Raw genomic sequence first — 26,221 nt, forward strand, 5'->3', positions numbered from 1 at the left:
GGGTCAAGGGAGGCGAGGGTCAAGGGAGGCGAGGGTCAAGCGAGGCGAGGGTCAAGCGAAGGCCACGCGGAGGCGAGGGTCAAGGGAGGCGAGGGTCAAGGGAGGCGAGGGTCAAGGGAGGCGAGGGTCAAGGGAGGCGAGGGTCAAGGGAGGCGAGGGTCAAGGGAGGCGAGGGTCAAGGGAGGCGAGGGTCAAGGGAGGCGAGGGTCAAGGGAGGCGAGGGTCAAGGGAGGCGAGGGTCAAGCGAAGGCCACGCGGAGGCGAGGGTCAAGGGAGGCGAGGGTCAAGGGAGGCGAGGGTCAAGGGAGGCGAGGGTCAAGGGAGGCGTGGGTCAAGCGAGGCGAGGGTCAAGGGAGGGGAGGGTCAGAGGAGACGAGGGTTTTCAAATCCTCAGCTGGTTTAAGTCGACTACGATGATCAAAATATGATTATGTTCATGAGACAGAAACACCTTTTTTTTCATAGCGAAGACAGAAGTCAAAATGTCAAAATTAATAGTATATTTCAGATTTTCCTCAATAATATGTTTAATCTGTGAATGTTCTTTATCTAGAAGCTTTCACCATAATTGGTTAAAAATATACTAAAAAATCTGACTGTACAATAATATAATCGTTTAAAAGTCGACCACTACAACTAAATGATTTCAAATCGCTCAAACGATGGAGTCTTAAACTACAAACGTTGAATCCGAGCTCATTTGAACTCGTTTTTTGCCGTGCGACGCTTGTATTTTTCCTTTCTCGTCGTAACTGAATCCTCTCTTTCTCCAGGACAAAGCGTCGGGCGTGGCTCCTCGACCTCCTCGACCTCCGCCCAAACCGGGACACCTCCGCCGGGCCTCGCAGGTGAACGACACGTCACAGTCCAATCGTAAAAACTGCAAAGTCATAATTGTGATCATTTAAGAAGCAAATTTAAATGTTTTACTTCCGTTTATTGTCCAAAATACACAACTAAATAAACTACTTTTTTATTTTGCTTTTTTTGTCACATTTACTGTCGGTTTTCTTCATTCAGAAAGTTACATTTTGTGCGCCGCAGCGGTTGGCTAGGCTAACCGTTTCTCACAGCTACTGCTAACGTTTATGAAAATGTAGAATGTAAAATAGTCGAACCAGATAAATGTTTGATTAAAGACTGTGAGGTTGTTTTTATGTAAAGATGATTTCAGTTTCTTTATTTGAATGTGTTTTATTTTTAAATGTTTATGCCGAACCGTAGCATTAGCGTTAGCATTAGCATTGAGACGCAAACATGTTCCTTTACGTCTTCCCGGATAATAATTTTCATCAAATGTATTTTTAGAATACTTTACCGTCTCTTTAAAAGTGTTTTAAGCAGCGTTTAGTGCGTTTATTACTGCCATATTTCAAATGATTAATATTTGAGTTGAATAACTAATTCTTTGTTTGTGGTGGTTTAAACAATATATTTTTTCAGGACTTTTTGGATTTCAACCACAGCACAGACAATCTGACAGAAAACACAACAACCAAAGTGAGTCATATCAGTTATTAAATTGTATGAATATGAATAATAATAATAATAATAAATATAGCCGCAAGCGGCAATGATCGGCCCTCGCCACGCCGCCGCCACGCCGCAAGAGGAGGGGGCGCTTACGCGCCCCAATTGTCCTTTTATTACGCCTACTGCTGAATCTGTGACGCTGTCACATCTTCTCCCCTTTGTTTTACCATCAAAAAGCAATTTTATTTTGAATTCTTGCCAAAATGTGCGGCTTTGCCGCACAGACACCGTGACTCTTTGAATAAAAATGTGAATAACTTTTGACGGTCCACCCCTGAAGATGAGTCTCACCAAATTTCAGGTTAATAGGGCTAACGCCCTGGGAGGAGTTTGTGAAAGTCTAAAGTGTAAACATGTTCTGGCGATTTCCCCATTGGAATAACATGGGAGGTTTTGGTCATCGCTACAGCAAAGCCATTACAATTATGACATGGGTCTCATTGACTTTTTTGATGGGGCCAAAATTGAGTTGTGTGTCAAATTTCATAAAATTTCGCAAAACTAAACATTTAACCTCCATATAAAATCTGTAGGGGGCGCTGTGGTGCCAAATTAATTTATTTCACTTCAAGTCCGTTTAGCGCAAAGAGTTTAACAACTGATTCTAATTTGACGCAATTCGGACTTTATCTGCGCAAACGGCAGAAATGTTAAATTTGGGAGATTTCTGAAATTCTAGCTAAAGTTTGCGGCTTCGCCGCACAGAGACCGTGACAGGTATCAATGTAATTTGAATAACTTTTGATGTCCCACTCCTCAGTAGCATTTTCACCAAATTTCAGCTTTTTAGGGCCAACGCCCTGGGAGGAGTTCGTAAAAGTACGACGTTTGGAAAAACTCCAGAGTCATGCTTAGCCATTTTTGAACCAATATGGCCGACATTTGGTTGGGTGGACGGCGTTGCTGTAATATTTTTTACTTCTCTTGTCACCATCTACCTCTGCGCCAAATTTCATGATTCTACGATCAGATCAGATTTTTTTTGGGTCATTTCCTTTCTCTCAATGCATTTTTCGTACATTTGGGGGCGCTGACGCGCCAAAATTTTTTTTATTTTAGAAAAGGGAAATAGCCAGAATGTAGAGAGGCACGATTTTTAGAGGTGTGCAAATTTTTCTGACTTTTCGTCAATGTTCACTGGGTGAAAAATAGGGGGGTTGGTCCCGAGAAGAAAGAAAGAAGAAAGAAAGAATAATATTCCGATGCGAAAACAATGTTTCCCATTTTTCAAATATCAAACTATACATTTTCGGAAAGCGCTCGCGCTTTCCTACCTCATGGTGTGGGTCCCTGGTCACTGACGGGTACTTTCGTTAATTTTGAGTGGGCTCCGCCCACTTTGTGTTTTTGGCCCTCTAAACAGTAATAATGTTCAATTTTTGCATTACATGCTTATATGCACGGAACATGCAAGAGATGGAGAACGTATTCGTGAGCTACTTAGCGCAAATGAGTGCTTTATATGGGCTTTATATATATGTAAAGTGCTCGTTTAGTGCGCACTTTTGCACGGGCTTTGCCCGTTTACAACGGTAATGTTCCATTTTCCTACTACTAATTAGTATGCACGGGGCGTGCATGAGTGAAGGAGTGCGTTAGTGAGTGTTTGGAAGTGGGCGAGCGCTTCGCGCTCGATTTCGTGCGCACTTTCGCAGCCGTGCTTCGCACGGCCTTACGAGATTGATAGGCCTCTCGCCAGCTTGTGGCGCTCGGGCCTAATAATATGCTTTACTGACCTTGTTTGTCCTTCAGGAGTCCAGCGGTTTGTTTGGGATGTTCAAGAAGTCTCCCAAACCCTCCAGGAGACAGTCTCAGGTTCTGTCCAGAAAAACTCCAGAAAAACTCCATAAACTCTTATAATATTTGTCAGTATTAATCTTTTTCTCTTCTGTCTCTGGTTCAGGACTTGTCCACGTCCAGCGAGCTCTCGAGCAGCCAGGACAGTCTGAGCGTCCAGAACGCCAAAGTGAGAAAAGCAAAGGTTTTTTCAAAAGAAAGAGAAACTGCTTTGTATCGTCCTTTTTTAAATCTGAAAAAAAAATGGTCAAGTGATCTTCACATTTGAAAAAAATAAATAAAATAAAACAAAAATAAAATAAATAATAATTAATTCACCAAAATTGGACAGAATCTGTATATAAGTCCTATTCAATTTTAATTTTAGAGTAATTTGTCCATGTCCCACATTTGGGCCGTCCTCCTCTTACAGAAAGAACCACCTGAAGTATTATGGTTCTGTAAACGGTCAGTGGCAGACATTCAGCAAAAAGAGGGGTAAATAAAGTAATCATGATTGTGAGGGATAAATAAAGTAATCATGATTGTGAGGGATAAATAAAGTAATCATGATTGTGAGGGATAAATAAAGTAATCATGATTGTGAGGGATAAATAATAAAGTAATCATGATCGTGAGTGATAAATAAAGTAATGATTGTGAGGGATAAATAAAGTAATCATGATTGTGAGTGATAAATAAAGTAATCATGATTGTGAGTGATAAATAAAGTAATCATGATTGTGAGGGATAAATAATAAAGTAATCATGATCGTGAGTGATAAATAAAGTAATGATTGTGAGGGATAAATAAAGTAATGATCGTGAGTGATAAATAAAGTAATCATGATCGTGAGGGATAAATAAAGTAATGATTGTGAGGGATAAATAAAGTAATGATTGTGAGTGATAAATAAAGTAATCATGATCGTGAGTGATAAATAAAGTAATCATGATTGTGAGGGATAAATAAAGTAATGATCGTGAGGGGTAAATAAAGTAATCATGATTGTGAGGGGTAAATAAAGTAATCATGATTGTGAGTTATAAATAAATGAATCATGACTGTGAGTGATGAATAATGGTTGTTGCCGCAGTGATGGCCTCGGTGCATTCTGGCATCAGCTCCAGTGTGTCATTGTTTTGGACGTGAAGAACACAATAAACGCATCAGCAAAACAGACCGAGCTTTTGTGAAATATTTACAGTGAACTGGACGGCAGCTCATGAAGCGTTCACTTCTTCAATCGATCCGATAACGAGTTCATCAAATATGATTTAATGTATTTATTTATGTTTTCAGGAGGGAGGAGGCGTGTTCAGTGGCATGTTCAGAAAGTCCCCCAAGATCTTCACACGGACACAGTCTCAGGTAAGAACCAATAAAAGGATTTTAGACCTGCTTTAGTCCTGTTTTAGGCCTGGTTTAGTCCTGCTTTAGCCCTGGTTTAGGCCTGCTTTAGACCTGCTTTAGACCTGCTTTAGTCCTGCTTTAGTCCTGTTTTAGGCCTGGTTTAGTCCTGCTTTAGCCCTGGTTTAGGCCTGGTTTAGTCCTGCTTTAGCCCTGGTTTAGACCTGGTTTAGTCCTGCTTTAGCCATGGTCTAGTCCTGCTTTAGTTCTAGTTTAGCCCTGGTTTAGTCCTGCTTTAGCCCTGGTTTAGTCCTGCTTTAGTCCTGGTTTAGTCCTGGTTTAGCCCTGCTTTAGTCCTTCTTTAGTCCTGGTTTAGTCCTGGTTTAGACCTGTTTTAGTCCTGCTTTAGCCCTGGTTTAGTCCTGGTTTAGCCCTGCTTTAGCCCTGGTTTAGTCCTGCTTTAGTCCTGGTTTAGCCCTGGTTTAGCCCTGGTTTAGCCCTGGTTTAGCCCTGGTTTAGACCTGTTTTAGTCCTGGTTTAGCCCTGGTTTAGCCCTGGTTTAGACCTGCTTTAGTCCTGCTTTAGTCCTGCTTTAGTCCTGCTTTAGACCTAGTTTAGACCTGCTTTAGCACTGGTTTAGCCCTGGTTTAGCCCTGGTTTAGCACTGGTTTAGCCCTGCTTTAGACCTGCTTTAGACCTGGTTTAGTCCTGGTTTAGTCCTGGTTTGGACCTGCGTTAAGATAAGATAAGCCTTTATTTGTCCACACAATGGGGAAATGTCAGTGTTGCAACACAAGTAGGTACAGAAGAAAAAGAACGTGATTAGTCCTGGTTTAGACCTGGTTTACTCTTTTTGTAGACTAAATGTACTTAGTAGTTTAAATCTGGTTTAGTCATAGTTTTTGGACCAATTTAAATGTGAAAGTGTTTCTTTTCCCTCTCTCAGGATGACTTGTCTGACCCGATTGAATCCACAGAAGAAAACCACTCTGAAAACACTAAAGTGAGGCATCATCCAATATGACACTTTTTACTATGAATTCACTGAACCACTTAGAACATCATAGTCTTAACGTGTCTGACAAATGTTACAGTTTATAACACATTTGTATTGTTTTTGTAGGAAAAAGGAGGACTCTTCAGTGGCGTGTTTAAAAAGCCAAAAGGAGCAAAAAGTCACTCAGAGGTTCGACATTGTCAGTTAATACAGTCATTTGTGTTGTTTTCAATCTGAAGTCTCAAATGGTCATTTCCAGGAGGATCTGACCTCTGAACTCTCTGGAAGCAAAGAGGAGCTTTCAGACAATAATAACACTAAGGTAAAGGTGGATTTAAGTTGAATATAGATTAAACGTGAGTGTGAACGGTTGTCTGTCTGTGCATCAGTCTAGTTAAACTAACAAAAGATGGAATTAATAGGTCTCAGGTAGTTTGCATGAGAATGTTTTAGGGTGCGTTTAAAGAATGACATTAACTTGAATGTGAAATGCAATTTATTTTATTTATTTTATTTGATTTATTTTATTAACCTTTTTATTAACCTTTTATTTAACCAGGTAAAACCCATTGATCGAAACCAAGAGTGACTTTAATTGTGATAATCATATTTCAAAAGTGTGATTAGTCAGGTACATTCTTCTAATTGATTGACAGCTCTACAAACACAATTAAAAACAAAATAAACACATTGGTCGACGGAACATAATCGACATTTCGGTCCCTCGACATCGGCGTCGCCCTTCTGAGGACCGCCGTGTTGCTCTAAACCAATTATATTCTACGTATGTTTGTGTTTAACAGGAAAAGGGCGGACTCTTGAGTGGCGTTTTCAAGAAGCCAAAACTCGGAGCTCGATCTCAGTCCAAAGTAAGTGACAGCGAAAAGTCTAAATGAATGAAAAATGAATTAAAACCATTGGAAAAAACTGTACAAACGAACAAAGCGTTCTGACTTGGACACATTTGATCAACTCTGGACTAAACGGGACTTCGACGTCGACCGTTTTGCGTCACAGCTTTCTCGTTGGATGCCTTATGTTTCCCCCTCTGTGTGCTCTTCTTGGTTTTGGTTTTATACATGTTAAAAGTTGGTAAAAAGAAATGAAAAAAGTCATCAAAAACTAGAACATTACAGTCATTGTATGGGCTGTTAAGTTGCTCAGATTGACTAACTAACTAATCAAATATCTGTTGTTGTTTTTTTAGGTTAAATATGACATAAAAATGACTAAATCTGTGTGTACGCTTTCCTCTTTTCAGGATGACTTGAGTGCAGATGATGAGCTCTCAAACAGCAAAGAGAACCTGACAGAAAACAACACCAAGGTAAGTTTTAGTGCTTTTTCTAACATTTACTGCAATTGTTGTCTTTCTTGCTCAAATAGAAGTGGAAATAAAACAATAAAACGAGCACAAAAACGGTACAAAATAAACTTGTCTTTCGTGTTTGTCAGGAAAAGAGTGGAATTCTAAGTGGAGTTTTTAAGAAGCCAAAACTTGGCGCTAGATCTCAATCGAAGGTGAGTAAAAGTCACATGGTTCCTAAATGTAACGACTAAAACATGAAGAATTGTAGATACACTGACGTTGCGCTTGCTCTTAATACAATCGTTTATTTGATTTAGTTTTGTTTTAATTTAAGGACCATCTGAGTGCGGACGGCGAACTCTCAAACAGCCAAGAGAACCTGACAGAAAACGGTGCCAAGGTTTGTTTTCAGTGGTAAAAATGTAACTTCATGTTTTCTTTGGGTTGCAGCAAAATACAAAACTAGCTGTGAAAAAAAAAACAATCAAATCAACTTTAAAATGAGCGTAAAGAAGGATTTTTACAAGCGTCATGTAATATTTTATGCAATTTCTTTATTTTTGATTATTTTCTTTATTTTCTTTATTTTATCCACTACACTTTTTATATATTTTTTTACTTTTTATTTTAATTTTTTTTAAGCTTTATATATTTACATATTATAACGGGGGAAAAAAACACAAAATATGTCATGTCGAGCTCTAAAACACAGTATAATTTAATTTTAGAAGAAACCGAGAAAGAATACTTGATTTCTATTTAATTTATACTCAACAAAACAAGCCTCAAACTTAATTTAAAACTGTGAATACAAAATTCAAATATTGAATATGTTGTTTTTCAATTTTTATTTTGCCAGTTATTGAGCTAAATTTGCTCTTGACATTCCAGTTGACCTGAAGTCTAAAGTACTTTATGTCGGGCTAAAGTACAAACGTTCTTTGTTTCCAGGACAAAGCGGGGCTTTTCGGAGGCATGTTCAAAAAGCAGAAAGGCCTCGGCGCTAAATCCCAGTCACAAGTGAGACTTTTATCCCCCTTTTATTCACAAAACCACGACAAATATGTGTTTTTTAGAACGTACTTTAGGTCGTTTTACTATTTTGTCCGTCTTTATTTAAGGACGATTTGTCTGAAAACTGTGAGAAGTCCGGCAGCAGCGACAACCTGACCGAAAAGGCCTCGAAGGTAGAGTTTTCTTTTAGTTTATTTAGTTTCATAACTCGAGGAAATCAGAAGAATCTAATACCGTTTCTTTCTTCAGGGCGGAGTCTCGAACTTCCTGAAAAACCCCTTTGGCTCTTCAGCTCAGGTAAGAATAAAAAGTCAAACTAAACATTGATTTAAAGGAGATTATGTGAAATTGTGTTGTTTTATGTCACGTTAGAAGGAAGAGAAAGTGGAAAAAAGTGATAAAAATGAGCCCAAAGACGGCGTTTCCTCCTCAGAGAAACCAAAGGCCAAACAAGTAAAAATGTGCCATTCCCACTTCAGTAACATGCTTTGAGTCAATAAAATAAATAAATAATAATAGTAATCTAAATTTAAAAAAAAAAATATAATAATAATAAAATTACATTTAAAAAATAATAATAATAATATGTTTTAAAATGTAATGAATAAAAATGATATTGTCCTTTTTTCTTCCCCAGAACGGCTTCAGTGCCATGATGAAGAACACTTTCTATTCAGACAAACAGGTCGGTTCCACAGGCATTTATTTAATTTCCCAATAAACTGAATCAAACTGAATAAATTAAATGATGAAATGACAAATAAAGAAAGTGTTTGTTTGTCGACCATGTTTTATGTCCCTTTAACGCCCGACTTCCCCTTTAATCAAAGGAATGGAACAGATTTATGTCAAAGCCGAAACGCAACGCAAAAACCACCAATATAGTAAAATAAAAGATAATAAATAAGATAAGTATTGTCTGTCACGGCTGAACCAGTGCCAATTAGATATTACTTATTTATCGTCAATACCAGCGTTAAAACTGTATTTAATGATTGATAGTCGTTATTCTGTCGATTTATTGTGAATAGAACCTGGAAAAAAGGCTCAAAATCTGTTTTTTATGACATGAATGTGGAGCTCAGGAGCAAGACAAGCAAAGACACTCAACTCTTAGATATTTGTGACTTTCCCTCAACAAAAAGATGCCCAAAGTTGTAAAGAAGTTGACTCTGGACCCGCCCCGTCGCCCTTTCTCACTGAAAACTGGTCTAACGAGCTTTAAACGTGAGCGTCTGACCAGTGTGGAACATTTATATCTGTACAAAGTGGAGTTAAGAAGAAAAAAAGCTGTTCATGCCCTTTAATTTCTACTTTTGTTAAGCTCTAAGCCGACTGTGACGCACAAAAAGCTTTAACAAACATCAAAATGAACCATAAAACACACATTTTCACACCCACTTTGACTAAACGAAGCAATTCAATTCATCTTTTTAATTGTCCCATATGTTTCGATATGACTGTGTTTGAAATAAATTGGTGAATAAACGGTGAGTGTGTTTCAGGAGAAGCTGTCGGACTCGGAGGCGAGCGTGGAGAGCGGCGAGCAGGAGCAGCAGCAGCAGAGCGTGAAGCCGGTCAGCGCGCTCACCGTTTAAACACTTAAACTCATTTACTCTGGAAGATTTATTTCACCCGTGTTTGTTTTGCGGCGCAGGGTAAATTTGCCGACGCCATGACGAAGCTCAACCCTTTCAGAGCGGGACACAAGGTAAACACGGGACGCGAGGTGAACGCGGGACGCGAGGTGAACGCGGGACGCGAGGTGGACGCGAGGTGAACGCGGGACGCGAGGTGAACGCGGGACGCGAGGTGGACGCGAGGTGAACGCGGGACGCGAGGTGAACGCGGGACGCGAGGTGAACGCGGGACGCGAGGTGGACGCGAGGTGAACGCGGGACGCGAGGTGAACGCGGGACGCGAGGTGAACACGGGACACGAGGTGGACGCGAGGTGGACGCGAGGTGAACACGGGACATAAGGTGGACGCGAGGTGAACGCGGGACGCAAGGTGGACGCACGGTGAACGCGGGACACAAGGTGAAGCGTTATGTGAGTGACAGTTCCAGGGGGATTATGGTGAAGCTGCTTTTAAGAGCGTTTAACCGCGTTTGGACTCGTTTTGTTTCCCTTCGGCCTCTCAATCCTTCACTGATCTTTATTCGTCGCCATCACAACAAGCGTCACGGGAACTACACGTCCCACTTAAGCCACACGAGCCCCAAACAACTAGTTACTTACTTTTTATTACGTAAAAAATAAGTAACTGGTTAAAAGTGCATTGAACAGTTAAGGCGCCGCGTTTAAGCCGTCACTGGGTTGAATATTGTTTGTTCTTTTTTTTTTTCTTTCTTTCAAATATATAATTTTTGTAGTAAATGTATGGAAATAGAACTAGACAAAAAAATAATAGAAGCACATTTAACATCAAAGCGGCTTTAAAAATAAGTTAGCGTGCTGTGTTTAACCCGTCACTGTGTTGATTTTTCATTTTGATTTTTTTATAGTAAATGTATGAAAATGGAATTAGGGACTTTAGAAATAAAATGCGGTGCAAAAACGAGCCCAAAAAACGCAACTGTCAAAATGTACAAGCCCAAAGTTCCTATAAAGAAGAAACTCTGAAATGCTTCAAAAATCTATATTTACTTTATTCTTCTTTTATTCTCTTTAATCTGCGACACATGGAGGATTAAACAGCGTTGCGTGGCCAGTTTAGCACAAATCCACAGTAACCGTGTTTCCCAAGCAGTGGTGCACGGACCAGAGGTGAAATTTAATAGTATTTAAGTCAAAATGTTCTTTGTAGTGAAGTTTTGGAGTTTTGACATCACAATGGTAATAATCGAAAATATTCCAGTGTCAAACAAAGATTACGTTGTACTCGAGACAAAAGAGGGTCTTGAAAATATTTTTGAGATTGTGTTTTTTTAACAAATGCAGTGGATTCACTCATTTCCACGGTGACAGTAAAATAATCCACAGAATTTACCTTTATGTTTGTTCCGTATGTTTTTCCAGACGGACAAATCTGTGGACTTGAGCGACGATGAACAAAAAGAAGAAGACGACAAGCCTAAAGAGCACAAACAGGTACTTTTACTTTTACTTTTGCTGTTTTCGTCATTTTGTTTAAATTGTTGCAAAGAGTTGGTGACGGACTGTGTTACATTTTAAGATTATTCGTTTTGGTTCTAGTCTTGTTGTTGTAAATCAGACTTTGAAAAGTTTAGAAATTTTCAACGACATTGAAGTTTTTGCTTTGACAGCGTGTTTTTATTGTTCAAAAATACTTAGACTCATACGACATAGACACATTTAGGCTCGTTTGGTAAAGATTTGGTAAAGGCTAAAATAAATTCTGAAATTGTTATTAATAATGTTAGTAATTATGTTTCATGATTGGTTTTTAGTTATTAGTTCAATATACAAGCTCTTTGATGCCAGTAAATAAACATAAGACCCACAGAAAGCCATCATTTCAAGTTTAAAAGTACAAATTTGGAGTTTAAAAGTCATATTTTTAGGGTTTTAAGTCAACATTTTGAGTGTAAAAATTTAAAAACTATTAATTCTGTAATTTAAACCAACAATTCAGATTTTAAAATTAAATGTTGACTTATGACCTCAAAATTTAACTTAGACTTTAACTTTAACTTTTAACTAAAAATTGACTTTTAAGCTAAACATTTGAATTTCTGAACTAAAAATTCTGTTCATAAATCCAAATGTTTTGTTTAAAAGTCATAATTTTGAGGTTATAAGTCGAACATTTAGAGTTTAAAAATCTGAATTGTTGATTTAAATGTTAGAATTTTTAGTTCATACGTTCAACGTCAACATTTTGAGTTTAAACATCTTAAAACAAACAATTCAAATAAATTTAACTCAAAATTCTGTCATCTAATATCAAAATTCAAAGTCATAATTTTGAGCTTGGTAAATATTGAAGCAAACGTCCCAAGCACTTCTGCAGCTTCACAGTGTTTTTGTGTCAGAACGCTGTGGTCGGAGCCATGAACAAACTAAACCCTTTCAGATCCAGTCACCACCAAGTAAAGTCCAAATGTTTTATCTTTACATTTTACTCATTATCCCTCAAAAACAGCAGCTACTCGCATCGGACACAATTCATCATTAAACTAAACTTTTATACCAAACATGTGTCTTTAAAACGCTGTAATTGTTGTTTTTGACAGAAAAAGTGGAACATTTCTTTCAGGATTCTGTGGATATTTTCTGAGACTTTGGTAAATGTTCTATAGACCCTTTAATTTTTCAAACTACAAAAACATATAACGCAAAACATGTTTCTAAATTGACAAAAGGGATTTATTCATGTTATTTTTGTCTAAAATGATTTGCCACAATACATTTCCAGATTGATAACATTTCTTCTGTCAATGATTAGGTACAAAATGGTACTTTTGATGTTTTTGTTTGATTTATTTTATTATTTTTATTTATTATTTATTATTTTATTATTATTTTATTTACTTTCTGCCAGACATTTATATTTACAAGAGTTAAAGGGTCTACAGCGCAATTTTTCACATTATTTTTTTCAATTTTTGTTCTACTTTGTTGACTGTTTTAATGTGGTTTATGGTCGTTTTCTCATCAAAAACATGCTGTGTCTGGTTGTTTTTCCTTCATTAATGTTCAGTAACTCTCTCGTTCTGACTTTTTGAGACCTAAAAACTCCAAAAAACATTTAAAAAATCAACTAGGGCTGTACTATGAATATGGATACGGCAATATATTGTGTTTTAATACGTTTTAATGACGTTAAGTTTTTATATTAGGCTAATATTACACTCTCTTCATAAATCATTTGTTCTGACATTGTAGACATGAAATTCTAATGCATTTTCTGATTTAACAGAAGGAAAGCATCAATTTAGTCAAGTTTTATGGCAATTTTTAGGGCTATGTATGGATCAAGTTACGAGTTTCATGGCAACTCCACGTCAGTTTATCCAACGATTTTAATTTCGACTTTTAGTTTTTTTTTCTGTTCTGCTGGGTTCTTGTTGTTTTTTTAACTGTATCTGTCGAGAATGAAACGAAAAACACCTCCAGGTATGTTTTTTTCAGAATTATTTTGCATTGAAAATCGAGTATGTTGTTGCGTGATGGAAAACCGAAGAAATAAAAGCATCATGCAGCCCTTTAAATAATCCAAGGGTGTGGCAGTTTGAAAAGTCTGCTTCTGTATTTCTTTTAAAAGCTGTTCCTGTTTTTAATCGTTTAGAAAGAGAAAGAGACAGAAGACCAAGAAACGACACCAAAAGATGAGAAGCGAGAGGAAGAGAAACACAAAACGGTTGCTCTTTTTTTAGTTTTCAGGTGTTTGATTGTTCAGGTGTTTCTCTTTTTTTAAAAACGTATTTTCAATCCGTAGGTCAAAAGTAAAGTGTCTCAATTCGAGCAAAGGGACAGAAGTGAAACGATCCTGGTGCCGACTCGCACACCACGAGTCAAAGACGAGGTTTGTAGTCCAATCTGGTTTAAATTAAGTTATTATTATTTCCACTGCGCTGAAGCTGTGGATTTTTTTGCAATTTTTTTTCTTTTTTTTTTTGCAATTGTGAATTTTACGTTTCATTATTAGTTATTCCTTCTGTTCAATATAGAAGCCCATTTTTGCTGGTGAATTAAGAAAAAAAGTCCCACAGAAAGACATCGTTCTGAGTTTTAATCAAAATGTTGAGTTTAAAAAGCTGCATTTTTTTGTTAAATGTCAGATTTTTTTGGGTTAAAAGTCAAATAGTTTTTTTTTTTTTCATTTTTTAGAATATATAAATAATACAAAACACAGAACATGACCAGAGCCGTAAACAAAACATAAAGAAACACAAGTACCACAGAACAAACAGTAAACAAAATCACACAAAAAAAATAAAGTTTTTAATCTATTTTATGTTCATTCCAGTCCAGTCCTTGTGTCTGGGTGCAGATTATTATTTTTTCAGTGATGGCCTTTTTCCAGCCGCCAAAAGTATGTTCCTGACGTATCCATCTATTGTGTCTGTGGCAGGAGTTTTGAGTCCCAAACACATCGTCTGAACACAAGTTAATGCTCAGTTATACAGCTCTGTTCTACATTAAAGGCACTCAACATCATGGAATCACTCATCCGTTCACACACAAACAGACTCTTGGGCGACAGGGTTAAATGTCTTGCCCAAAGACACAACAACCTGTGGGTCAGTGGATCGGACGTGACATGACATGTTTGTGTCAGGAGAGGGATTAGAAACACCTCAAAAATCTACATTCTGACTTTTAAACTCAATGTTTTACCTTTTTAAACTGGGCAGAAATGGGCTTCCATAGCTCAGTCTTTAATTAATATACTAGTTTATGTATTATTTATGTATTGTTCAGCTACATTAGATTAAATTTGGCCTTTATTCCTGTCTGTATTGTGTTAAGAGCTGATATAGCTGATTTAAGTGATTTTCTCCACTGTGGCAGGACTAAACTTCGGTCATTCTCCTCCTTTATGAGCTTTTTACTGTAGAAAAATACCTTAAATATCATATCGCTGACTTATCTTCCCATAAAGTACAGTAGTGTCCTTCCCCTTTAAGAGTAATATGACCCACGCTGAGGATTTGACTCTGAATTTGACTTTAAGGTGAACAAGGAAATGGTTTCAAAAGAGAAGAGACCCACACAAGCGGTACAGCAACCGAGCGTCTAAAATCTGCACATTTTTACATTTGAATTCACAGTCAATATAATAATAATAATGTGGCTTGACTTTTAGGAAATGGACAGCGCCAAAAAGACCGGCGAGGTATGTAAATGTGACCTTGTACATTGCACTGAACTAAAGTCACACTTAAGGTAGTATTATTACTTCTGAGGACACACATAGGTCATGTTTATGAAATATTTAAGGCAAACTGTTTCAAAGTAATGTTATTGTAATGTAGATTTATTCACAGTTACAAAAGTGTGATATAAAAGGTGTTTTGTGTTTCCTGATCTTATGACTTAAACACTAAAAAGAGGAAATGAGAAAGTGAAGAGTGAAAATATGTGTTCAAAATATATTCTTCTGAAACATAACTAATCCAACAAGAATATTAGAGATATTTTGAGTAAAGTTAAAGGGGAAATGTTATGCTAAATCCATTTGAATGACATTTTAACCTTGTTATAACGGCGTTTCCTCATCATTAGTTTAAGCAAAGTTGTATTTTGATTGATTCGTACATGTTTGAGTTAATACTGAATCATCCCGCAACTGAGGCTCAAGTGCTAAGAAAATTCCCGTTTTCACCTACCCCCTATCCCCGCCCACATCCTTGTACTTAGTTTTAATTGATCGAATAATCGTAACTGAGTCAGACATGTAGGGTTGACAAATGTCACTTTAAATGAAAATCAGCTGCTTGTTACAGGGAAATGTCACAATGAAGAGGCGGGGCTTATCATTAGAAAGAGGCGGAGCTTATCAGTTCTGCAGTTTTGAACAGGAAATCAATGCACCTGTTTCTATTAAGTCATTTTAAATCTATGTTAGAGTTAAAAATGATCAAAATAAAGAAAATATGATCCACTTATGTTATGGTTCAATACTGAGTAACTGGAAAAAGCACACTATGTCTCCTTTAAGTTACAAAAAGGTGTAAATATAATGCAATAAATAAATGGGGCTCTTTATGATGTCATGGCATGTCTCGCTAAAGGCATCACCCGTTCAGTTAGTATTGTATTTTACTGTTTTTAAACCTGTTCAAGTAAATTTCACAGTGATTATCGGTAGCTTTATAATGACATAATTGTTAAGTTGAATTATGTGTATTCTGTGGACACTTGTCAGTCAGTAGATTTTAATGCAACAAAGAATTGAATATTTGACAGTCAGAGTGCAGATTTTGTCCACCTGGTTTATGGTTTATACTGCTGTAATTACCGGTCCTGTCCGCTGAAAGGACTTTAAGCCATACGATTTAATATAGCAAATAAAGCCACAAAAAAGGCAATCCCAAACAAATAATAAGAAGGCTCAACATTTTTGCATTTCTATTTATTTTATTTATTTTATTTATTTTATTTATTTTATTTATTTTTATTTATTTTTATTTATTTTTATTTATTTTTATTTATTTTTATTTATTTTATATAGGCCCTCTATCTCAGATTATGACATCATCTAATTTGAAGGTTTCAGATGTGGTATTTACTGTTTCTTTAGGGAATAACACACTTGGTCTTTGTCGCACTGTTGCCAATGGCGACCGGGGTAAATCCCATTCCCTTGGGTCTTAAGCGCCTGTCGGACACACGGCCATCGTTCCCCCGGCGTTCATTATCAGAGACAGAACAGTTTTGCTTTAAGTGAGTGCGAAGAATAAAGATCTCAATCTAAAAATGTGCCAAATCAGTTGTTATGAAACTGAATTTCTGACTAAATAAAGTTGGAAAGGAAATAAGAAAATTGAGGTTAAACTAAATAAGTATAATTTTATGTGTAGGCAAAGTTGATATTTTATTTAATTGCTGTTTTTGTCAGTCACACTCGTAAATAACTAGTTTTTTTTTATTTTTCAACAGAATCCTGAAGAAACGTCGGGGAAACACGGCAGACTGTATCCATCTCTGGTAAGAATCATATTTCATGATCTTATAACGGGCAGAGACACTTCAATCCAAACACTAAAAGCTCAAAATCACCTAAGAACTTGATTGATATTCAATAAAACACTATTATTACACACGTGGAACGTTTCAGACGCACTCGAGCCACGTTACAGTCGTCCGTTATATTTGACCCGAATGCTAATCACAAATGCTAATCACTGCTAATTGCTAATACTTTTTTTTTTATTTCTCTATTGTTCCTTATCATATTTTTGCCAACATTAAAGATTGGAACGGTTCTGATTTTTGAGACATTTCAGCAGATTTCCTCTAGTGGTCCATGAATTGGCTGCAACGCATTTTCAGTGGGAGCGTTAGCGTTAGTGTTAGCGTTAGCATTAGCGTTAGCCTCCAAACGTCACAAACTATGAAAAACCAGGACTTTTTTTTTTTTAACAACTGAAATAAACACGTTAAAAAACACCAGAGCAAAGTTACAACGCATTTCCACCTGTCGCACAGTTTGATTTTTCCTTGGTAGCGATGGCACCAAAATTAGCATACACGCTAACGACTACGTAATAAACTTTAAAGTTAAAAAATTTTACACGCTTCAACGGTTTGACAAGAAAATGTAGTTTTATTTCATTGAGTGGCACAAATCCTGCTTACATTAGTGACCTTAAAGCACTTTAGCTGGAAGTATTGACTCTTAAACTCATTTAATTTAACAGTTAACGAACAACCATGTTTCTGCACTGTTATTATTATTCTGCCTCATTAAAACGAATGGGATGGAGTGTTTACATAAGTATCACGCTTTTTAATTATTATTTTACTGCCATAAGTATCTCACTTTTTTATTATTATTTTACTGCCTCAATAAAACTAATAGGATGGAGTGTTTACATAAGTATCTCGCTTATAATTGTTATTTAACTGCCTCATTAAAACAAACGGGATGGAGTGTTTACATAAATATATCGCTTTTTGAAGGATTTTTGAAGGATTTTTGGAGCTATGAAAAGATTGATAAACGGGAAGTGTTGAATCTACTTTTGTCTTGTACAAAACTTTATCGACGGCGCTCTCTTCGTTCAGCTCGCCGCGGTGGAAACGGGCGAAGAGGCGAAGGAAGCGGACGACGACGACGAGACTTCGACTCGAGAAGAGAACAAAGACGAGGAGGGCAAGGACAAAGCGGAGGTGCACGTCACGTTTATTCTGATCCCATTTGTGAACGTACAAGTGTAGGTTTCTTAGGTTAAATCTGTTCATAAACCATTTTGTATCATTTATGTTTCAGGAAAAAGCCAAGAAACCAAAAAGACGAAATCCCTTCATGCCTCAAGTCAAGGTAATTTACCGTATTTTCCAGACTATAAGTTGCACAAGCCAAAAAATGCATAATAGAGAAGAAAAAAACATATATAAGTCGCACTGGAGTATGAAAGGCGGTTGCAAGTGTGAAAATAACAAATAATATCACATATAAGTCGCTCCGGAGTATAAGTATACAAGTATAAATATAAGTAAAAGTCGCACCCCGGCCAAAACTATGAAAAAGACTTATAGTATGGAAAATACGGTATAATGAGCGTGCACCACTTCAGAAGATCTAAGTCTCATCCGTGTCTTTTGTTTCTGCTTTTTTCAGAAAGTCGGGAAAAAGAAGGAACAGGAGGAAGCCGAGGTAAAAGAAATGATTTTAAAATGTGTTCAAATTGTTCTGTGTCAAAAACGTGCGATTGTCGAAGGAAATGCAGTCGCTGGGCAATTTGTCAGCTTTTCAAGTCGTAAAGGCAGCAGTTCAAACGGATCGTAAAGACTCAAATATCCTGTTTAACTCTGTGTAAACGCTACTGAACCTGTTCTGTAATACACAGGACCCGGGGGTGAGCGATACCTGCACATATTAACATTCTTTTCTTGCATATACAGATGAAATTTAATATAAAAGCACCAGGAATTTGCCAAAATGTTTTTGGTTGAGGTTCAGAACGTGAATGGACCATTTAAATGCAGAAATATCACTTTATGCTTTTGTGTGGGATGTTTTCTGCCTCTTTTTGACCTTATTTGACAGACAATCAGTCAATATTCTACTTTAGCATGTCTCCAAAACAACAGCTGTGACATTATACGCTTTTGTGATCGTTTTAACAGGTCAGTCACTTTGAATCGGACTAAAAAACGTAAAAGCCGTGACTGTATTTTCCCTGCGCGGCGTCTTCTTTCTCATCTTCCTCGTTCAGCCGTGTCGCTGGCGTGTCGCTGGCGTGTCCAAACGAGTCCGTGTGAGTCAGACGCAGGATTACGGGGACGTGTTTCGGTGGCGCGTCTTCGCCTCAAACAAATGCGAGTCACCGGGGGTTTCATCCCCAGCGGACGCCATTAAAGACTTCACACGCCATTTTCCCTAAACAAAGCAAAGACACAGGCACGATTTATAGCACTGAATAAATACACTGATACACAAATACACTAATGTCACGATATACAATTTTACCGTCATAATTATTGATGATTTATAATTATTGATGCTGCGACTAAACAGGGACATCTTTAACATATGAACAACATGCAAGATTAATCTCAATTATTTTTACTTTTCATCAGCTTTTTGGTAGCGTTTTTATTGTATAGTAATACAAATGATGATGAAAATATTATAATAAAAAATATGAATAATAAAGATTGATTACAAATATATAAATAAAATAAAGTAGGAAAAAAATGAATTCAAGAATGTTTAAAAAATGAATAAAAAAGGTGAATACAATAAATTATTTAAAATTTTAAAAAAAAATTAAGTAGGAAAATATGTATTTAAAAAATGAAGAAATAATAATAAAGGAAAAATATGAATACAAGAATACAATTTAAAAAAAAAACAAAAGAAAACATGTTTAATAAATTTTAACACAAAGAAAATGAATAAACTCTATTAAAATGTTACATATTTTCAAAACAACACAATATTATCTCAAATTTGAGATGGATAGATATAAAGTCCACATCTCCAATTCAGGTGAACACATCAATCAAGTACAAAATCCCTAAATCAAACTCCTTGTTCTGATTGAACGTCTTGTATTCTCGAGACAGTCTTGTTGCCGTGCGGTTGCCGTGCGGGTGTCGTCTGGGCGTCGTCTGGGCCCCTCCCCCTCGCCACACGGTGCAGAACATGTCGCTCGTATGTAATGTGCCCAAACCTGTTCCTGAGCTTCCCTTTTAGACATGTGAGCGGGGGATTTCAGGCTCCAGGGCTTCTCCAAACCAACCAGAGGACACTTCCTCCTCTGCAGCGCGGAACGTGAAACGCTTGTCGTGTTCGTGTGCGAGAAGTGCGTTCAATCCAGACTTTGTTTAATCGTGATTAGAAAAGGTCACAGCGTCTCATTTTAGCCATTGTTCTGGGACGAAACGACACAATTTTACAATCGATTGTGAGAGAAAAACAACATTGATTCGCTTTAATTCACATTTTGTCATTATTAATATATCTGAGTATCTGTAAGTCTGTGACCAGCATAAGGACAAGTACTACCGTATTTTCTGCACTATAAGGCGTACTTAAAAGCCTTTAATTTTCTCAAACGACAGCGCGCCTTATAATCCAGTGCGTTTTATATATGGATGAATTCTGGCTGTGCTCACTGACCTCGAAGCGATTTTGTGTTGTACACGTTTTGTTTTGCATAATGCTCCTTAGAATCCAGTGCCCCTTATAGTGCGGAAAATACGGTACTGTTTGTAACTTAAGTGAAAAAAAATCACTATACAAAAACTTCTTCTCAAGTAAAAGTACTGAAATACCTCTTTAAAATTGTACTTTAAGAGTAAAAAGTAAAAGTATCGTGACACGTTTTGAGAACTATTAAAGCGTCAAACGTCTGGATAATGAAAATGTGCAGATTTTTGGTTTATTTTTTATCTGTTTTTATTTGTATATTTTGGTTTGTTTGTTTTGTCCACTCAAACTATGAACTAAAAAATAACTCTTAACAATGGTTTACTTTTTAGTCCTGTTAAAAAGTAGAAAGTACAGATACTGGCTCTGACGTTCTACTTAAGTACTGTACTTTTACTTTGTTACGTTCTGAACGACAAAGTAAAGTTATGTGTCATAAACAGCCAGAAGTCGTGATTTATTATTTTGCAGTTCTCACGCTTTTATTGTGACGGGAAAAAACGTTAAATTTGTCGTTTATGCAGAAACAACTCGGCCGGAGACTAATTTCATGTTCAGACAAAGTACATATTGAACTGTAAATACTCCCTGTTACTGCTTACGGTCGTCACGGTGATTATTTTTTATCTTTCGTAGGATTATACTGTACCTGAATAAACATGATTATTGAGTGACTGAATCTCCTTGACGCCCCTAGTGGCACATAAAGAAATCGCTCCCATTGACAAGGATACAATTATTATTATTATTCCATTATTAGTCGACTAGATTATTTAATTTCTCCCTAAATACTGGGTGAAATATGTTAATTGAAGACTTTTAGATTGAGAATATTTATGAATCACGTGTATTATTTACTAAAAACGCCAATTATTTATCTTTTTTTGTACATTTTGATTGAATATTGTTGCAGTTTTCGTTATAAATTATCTTTTGCCGTGTGATTTTGAGTCAGTTTAGTCCATATAACAATAACTATTATCAAATGTGTTTAAATAGAACATGTTGTGACGTATTTCCAGAGTGACAGAACGCTCTTTGATCAACTGGAAGACTTCAGGGTTGAACCTTCAGCTGAAGAGGGACAAGTCAGTTCATCCATGACATTATTAATATGATTCTTCTTCTTCATGTGAACGGCTGGTATTAAAACGTCTGCTGCTGTTTTCAGGATGTGGATCATCTCATGGAGTGGTGGGACACGGTGGAAAGTGAGTTTATATTTCACATCCTGTATAAACTCTGTGGAATTATAATCATTATTGTTTGGATGAATATAAGATGAATATATTTAGAATTTTGCTAAAGTTTTGTATGTTTAAAATGTTGCTAAAAATTATAAAAATGTTATCACAGAATAGCATATTTTTAGGTTTATAAGTTCACTTCCTGTTTGTAATTGATGACATCACACAAATTACCCAGCAAACACCTTTTTTTAATTTGACAAATGAAATTATATGAGAGCGATTTTATTTTGTTGAATTATGTTGTAGAGGGTGAAAAAAGTATTTTTTTTTTCTTTAAATTCTGCATAAACTTTGTCTGGAATGAGATGATGTGATGTCACTTCCTGTAATTTTCTACAGATTTTTCAAACTTTTCTCCACACAGGAAGTGACATCACACCAGGGACACTCGTTCCAGTCAAAGTTTATGCAGAATTTAAACAAATGAAATAACTTTTTTGACTTTCTAAACATAATTTAACAAAATAAAGTCGCTCCCACATATTTTCATTCGTCAAAAATGTTTGCTGGGTAATTTCCTACTGTGAAGTCACCAATTACGAACAGGAAGTGAAATTATAAACTTAAAAAATTAGCTATTCTGTGAAAACATTTTTATAATTTTTCGCAACATTTTAAATATACAAAACTTAACTGCATTTTAGTTCAATGAGTGGTCTGGCCTGTAGGGGGCGCTTTAAGAAGAAAGATACGACTTTTGTATAAGAAGCTTTTGCCTTTTTCATGTTTTCTTTACAATTGTGGATATATTTTGTTATTTTCAGTCGTACGATACGACTTGAGCCGCAGAGTCGAACGAGTTGTTTCTATGGCTCATTTATAAGTTCCAAATCGTTCTGTTAATCATTTATTGCAACAAACAATTAAACAATACTGTACTTTCAGAAAAGGGTTTCCTGGGATTATTAAAAACTGTTACGGGGGGAAAATGATCAGAATTGTGCGTCGAAACCTTCAGTTTGAACATAAATAAATGTCTGAGAGAATTTAATGTGGATTGAAATGTTGAAATCGTAAGCGTGTTTCTGCCGTGTTCGATCGCTCACCGTGTGCGTGTGCTGTTCTCAGATTGGGAGGACACGCCCCAGAGCGAGGACATGACGCCCAAAGAGGAGGCCAAGTAAGTCAATCATCATAATCAAGACACAACAGACACAACACAAATGAAACTGTGATTTTTCATGAGGAACTTTGGCTTAATCACAGAATTATGAGAAATTATGAAAAATCAAGTGTTTTTAGCATGTGAAAGGTGGATACATGAGTCTGGTTCAAGCACTTATGCAATTGTAATTTAGATTATTTGTTAATTTAATAGGAGATTATGAAAAATCCTTGGCATTTATGATTAAGGCAAAATCCAGATGTTTAGGTTATAAAGGTTAAAAAGTGATAGAAATGTTAACTTTTAATCTTCATTTATTAGATAATACTTTTTGTGAAGCTCAAATTACAGTTTGTGGCTAGAAAATTGAATTATGTCCATCATTTAAAATGTATAGATTACTTTTTTATTATGATTTTTTTTTTTTTTACATATCTACCGTTTGAAAATAAATAGCTTGAATTTTGTAATGAAAATGTTTGTTTAGCATTGACAATTTACCATGTTCTACTTCCTTTTTTTTTTAACTTTTCGACCATTTTAAAGTCAGATTTTTAGGATTTACTGGACAAAAAGTGATTGAAATGTTGACCTCACAAGACTTTTAATCTTCAGATACTTTTTTGTGGAGCTCAAATTACAGTTTGTGGCTCGAAAATGGAATTGTTTCCATCATTTAAAATGTATAGATAATTTTTGTTTTATGATTTTTCTTTTTACATTCCTACCGTTTGAAAATAAATAAATAAATAGCTTAGATTTTGTTATGAAAATGTCTGTTTAGCTTTGACAATTTCCCATGTTCTACTTCCTTTTGCCTCCAGTCATTATTTTGACCCCATGAAAGCGTTGAATGTTTTCCTCGTGTTCCAGGGCGTTCGCGGTGACGGCGGACAAGATCCAGAAGGGAATCCGCGTCTTCAACAAGCTGTTCTCCGAGCGCGCCGAGAGCCTGTGGCAGCACGTCATCGACCTGAACGGCATCGCCGACGCGCTCGACAAATTCAACAAGAAAACCAAAATCGCCCAAATCACCGGCGGCTCCACCAGCGCCACCGGCGGCGTGCTGACCATCACCGGGCTGGCCTTGGCGCCCATCACCATGGGAACCTCCCTCATCGTGACCGCCGTCGGCCTGGGGATCGCCACGGCCGGCGGCCTGACGTCGGCCGGCGCCGGAATCTCCAACCAAGTCAACAACTCCATGGATCGCAAGAAAGTGGAGAAGATCGTGGAGGATTATCAGGAGAAGATGCAGGATTTGAACAAAGCGCTGAAGTTCATCAAGCAGGGGATCGAGCAGCTGCGCCAGTTCGACCTGATCAAGATCAAAAAGAACATGTACAACCGCGACTTCCCCGTTCTGAACAGCCGCTTCTACGAAGACGGCGCCATGGCGGGCAAAGCCATCCTCATCAACGCCAACGAGATCATGCGAGTGGTGCAGATCGCCAACGTGGCGGGCAGCACGGCGGCGAGGGCGGTGCAGATCGCCAGCATGGCCACGGGCGTGCTCACCGGGCTCTTCGTCGGGATGGATATCTACTTCGTGGCCAAGGACTCGAAGGAGCTGAGGAAGGGCGCCAAGTCGGAGTTCGCCGCCAAAATCCGTGAGGTGGCGCAGCAGCTGCACGACGGCCTGGTGGAGATGAACACCATCAGGGAGGAGCTACAGGCCACCACGGCGCCGGACAGCAACTACCAAGAGTGCGAAGGCGGCGAGCAGACGGGAGAGAAGAAGAAAGACCAGTACGACGACGACGAGGAGGAAGACGAGATCGATCGCATCAAGAAACAGATGAAGAAGGACTACGAGAACAGAGAATGGGTCTGAGCGCGGCGACCGCAGGAACAAGAAGTGTGGACCTCTTAAATATGTGTTTTTATCGTTGTTTTTGGTGAACAAACTTTAGAGAAGAGTGCGGAGAGACATTCAGCAAGGTGGGAATCCAAACGCCTCGGTTATTGTGTGGCGTGGTGGTACCAAATCAAATCGAGTGTTCCGTCAGTTAGCCTTTAGCTCAGATGCTAGTTTTGCACACAAATGATTATCCAAAATAAAACGCCAAAATATTTTTACATTTTGGGACCAGTCCACACCCTCTGGATTATTCATGACTTGGGTTTTTTTGTGGGCTAATGCTAACGGCTAATGCTAACGGCTATAGGACAAAACAAAGAGGACTAGCTGAGCTGCTAAGTGATCGATAGCATCTACTAATCTATATCGTAGCAAACGTTTAAAGGCGCTGTACCTGATTTTTACGTCTTAAAAAACATGAAAACTACTTAATTTTTTACTTTTTGTAACAATCCAAACTCGTTCCTCACGTTTTCACATATTCCTAGCGCCCAACTTATTCCCCGCAATGACATTTTAAGCGCTTGCTAACAACACTTGGCATGCTAACGGCGCACTTCCTGGTTGTCAGAGAATAAAATCAGATGCAGACAGCACACAGCGGCCTCATTTTGACCCTTGGAGCTGCTTTTGCTCAACAACATGGAAATAAATCTGGTTCTGCTGCGTCTTTGACTAATAAAGTTATCGTCACGACTGGGGAAAAAATAGCGCAAAAGTACTATTTTGTAACTAAACTATAACTCTAATCATGTTTGAGAAAACGGTCTAAATCAAACTGAATCCACATGTAAACCAGCTCTCTCGACCTCCTTTTTTAATGACTTTAAATTCAACATTGTGCAACCTTATAATGACGATTAATTAAGTTTCTTCATTATTTCAAAATCGTAACTTAATTGATCCTCAAGGGAAATGATTCAACTATAAATAATATATATAGGTGGCACAGTAGCAACAAAATAATAATAATGTATAAAGCTGTAATAAAAGTGCTACAGGGACAATAAATTATAAGCATAAATTGTTAATTAGATTTTGTACAGAGGAAAAGAAGCTGTCAATAATTGATTAGAATTCATAATACAAGTCGTTCGCCGGCATAATATTGAGTAATAAGAGTTTAATACAGGTCAAGACTAATATAGATTTAACTCGGGTTTAACTTGGACTAAAACGACTACATCAGCCTTCAAAACTTCCAAAATGTTAAATATCTTTTGTAAACGTCGCTGCTATTGTGAGAACTTCTCCAACTTTCACAGGGTCAGAACTGACTTTTACTTCCTGAATCGTATCGACGGGAAACGCCAGGGCTTTTTACACACAACGATGTACTTTTGTGCCATGAACTGAAACGTCTCGTATTATTGACTTAAAGGATCAAAATAACTTCTTTTTTTTATAGTACATGTTATATTCTGTATGTTTATATTGAACCATTTTGATCAAGTGCCTTTATTCTGACGCCTTAAAAATGCACGTTAGTTTTCTTGGTTTCGGGGCTAAATAGGAAACATGCTACATAATGCTAAGCTAATTTTAATAGTTCATTTTTACTTTTTGTAGCTGTCTGATTGATTGTTAAAAATGTTAAAACACTGGACAATTTCTTTGCTTTTTGTTCCGAATCTTATATTTATGTCTATTTTCTTCATAGACCGAACTATTTATTCTTCTAAAAGTGCAATAAAAACAGTTACTACCGTTTGACTCTGTGATAAATGTACATT

General features: G+C 37.2%; 1 protein-coding gene across 2 annotated transcripts; it reads left to right on the forward strand.

Annotated features, from left to right (window-relative positions):
- The first annotated feature begins 3,439 nt into the window (after positions 1-3,439).
- Positions 3,440-26,221, forward strand: apol1 (apolipoprotein L, 1). 2 transcript variants are annotated; one of them, XM_072440648.1, is made up of 29 exons: positions 3,440-3,499; positions 4,613-4,681; positions 5,607-5,663; positions 5,784-5,846; positions 5,917-5,979; positions 6,461-6,526; positions 6,919-6,984; positions 7,113-7,178; positions 7,301-7,366; positions 7,918-7,986; positions 8,088-8,153; positions 8,230-8,277; positions 8,353-8,433; positions 8,618-8,665; positions 9,486-9,557; positions 9,638-9,691; positions 11,002-11,073; positions 13,235-13,306; positions 13,385-13,471; positions 14,624-14,668; positions 14,756-14,785; positions 16,552-16,599; positions 17,680-17,784; positions 17,885-17,935; positions 18,236-18,271; positions 21,295-21,360; positions 21,444-21,483; positions 22,591-22,642; positions 23,501-26,221. In XM_072440648.1, the coding sequence occupies exons 2-29, from the start codon at positions 4,637-4,639 to the stop codon at positions 24,459-24,461; spliced, it is 2,595 nt and encodes an 864-aa protein (XP_072296749.1). In that variant the 5' UTR covers positions 3,440-3,499; positions 4,613-4,636; the 3' UTR covers positions 24,462-26,221. The 2 variants fall into 2 exon arrangements, with proteins under 2 accessions (XP_072296749.1, XP_072296750.1); XM_072440649.1 differs by having other exon boundaries at positions 3,444-3,499; positions 4,616-4,681.

This window comes from Eucyclogobius newberryi, unplaced genomic scaffold (genome assembly GCF_026437365.1).
Source record: "Eucyclogobius newberryi isolate DKJ021-1_F unplaced genomic scaffold, fEucNew1.0.hap1 SCAF_12, whole genome shotgun sequence".
Lineage (NCBI taxonomy): Eukaryota > Metazoa > Chordata > Actinopteri > Gobiiformes > Gobiidae > Eucyclogobius > Eucyclogobius newberryi.

Bases quoted from the DNA above. Each gene is read 5' to 3' on its own strand.
- apol1 (XM_072440648.1), top strand. From the start codon at position 4,637: ATGTTCAGAAAGTCCCCCAAGATCTTCACACGGACACAGTCTCAG. The intron at 7,367-7,917 runs GTTTGTTTTCAG...CTTTGTTTCCAG, and splicing joins TGACAGAAAACGGTGCCAAG to GACAAAGCGGGGCTTTTCGG. The intron at 16,600-17,679 runs GTAAGAATCATA...CTCTTCGTTCAG, and splicing joins GCAGACTGTATCCATCTCTG to CTCGCCGCGGTGGAAACGGG.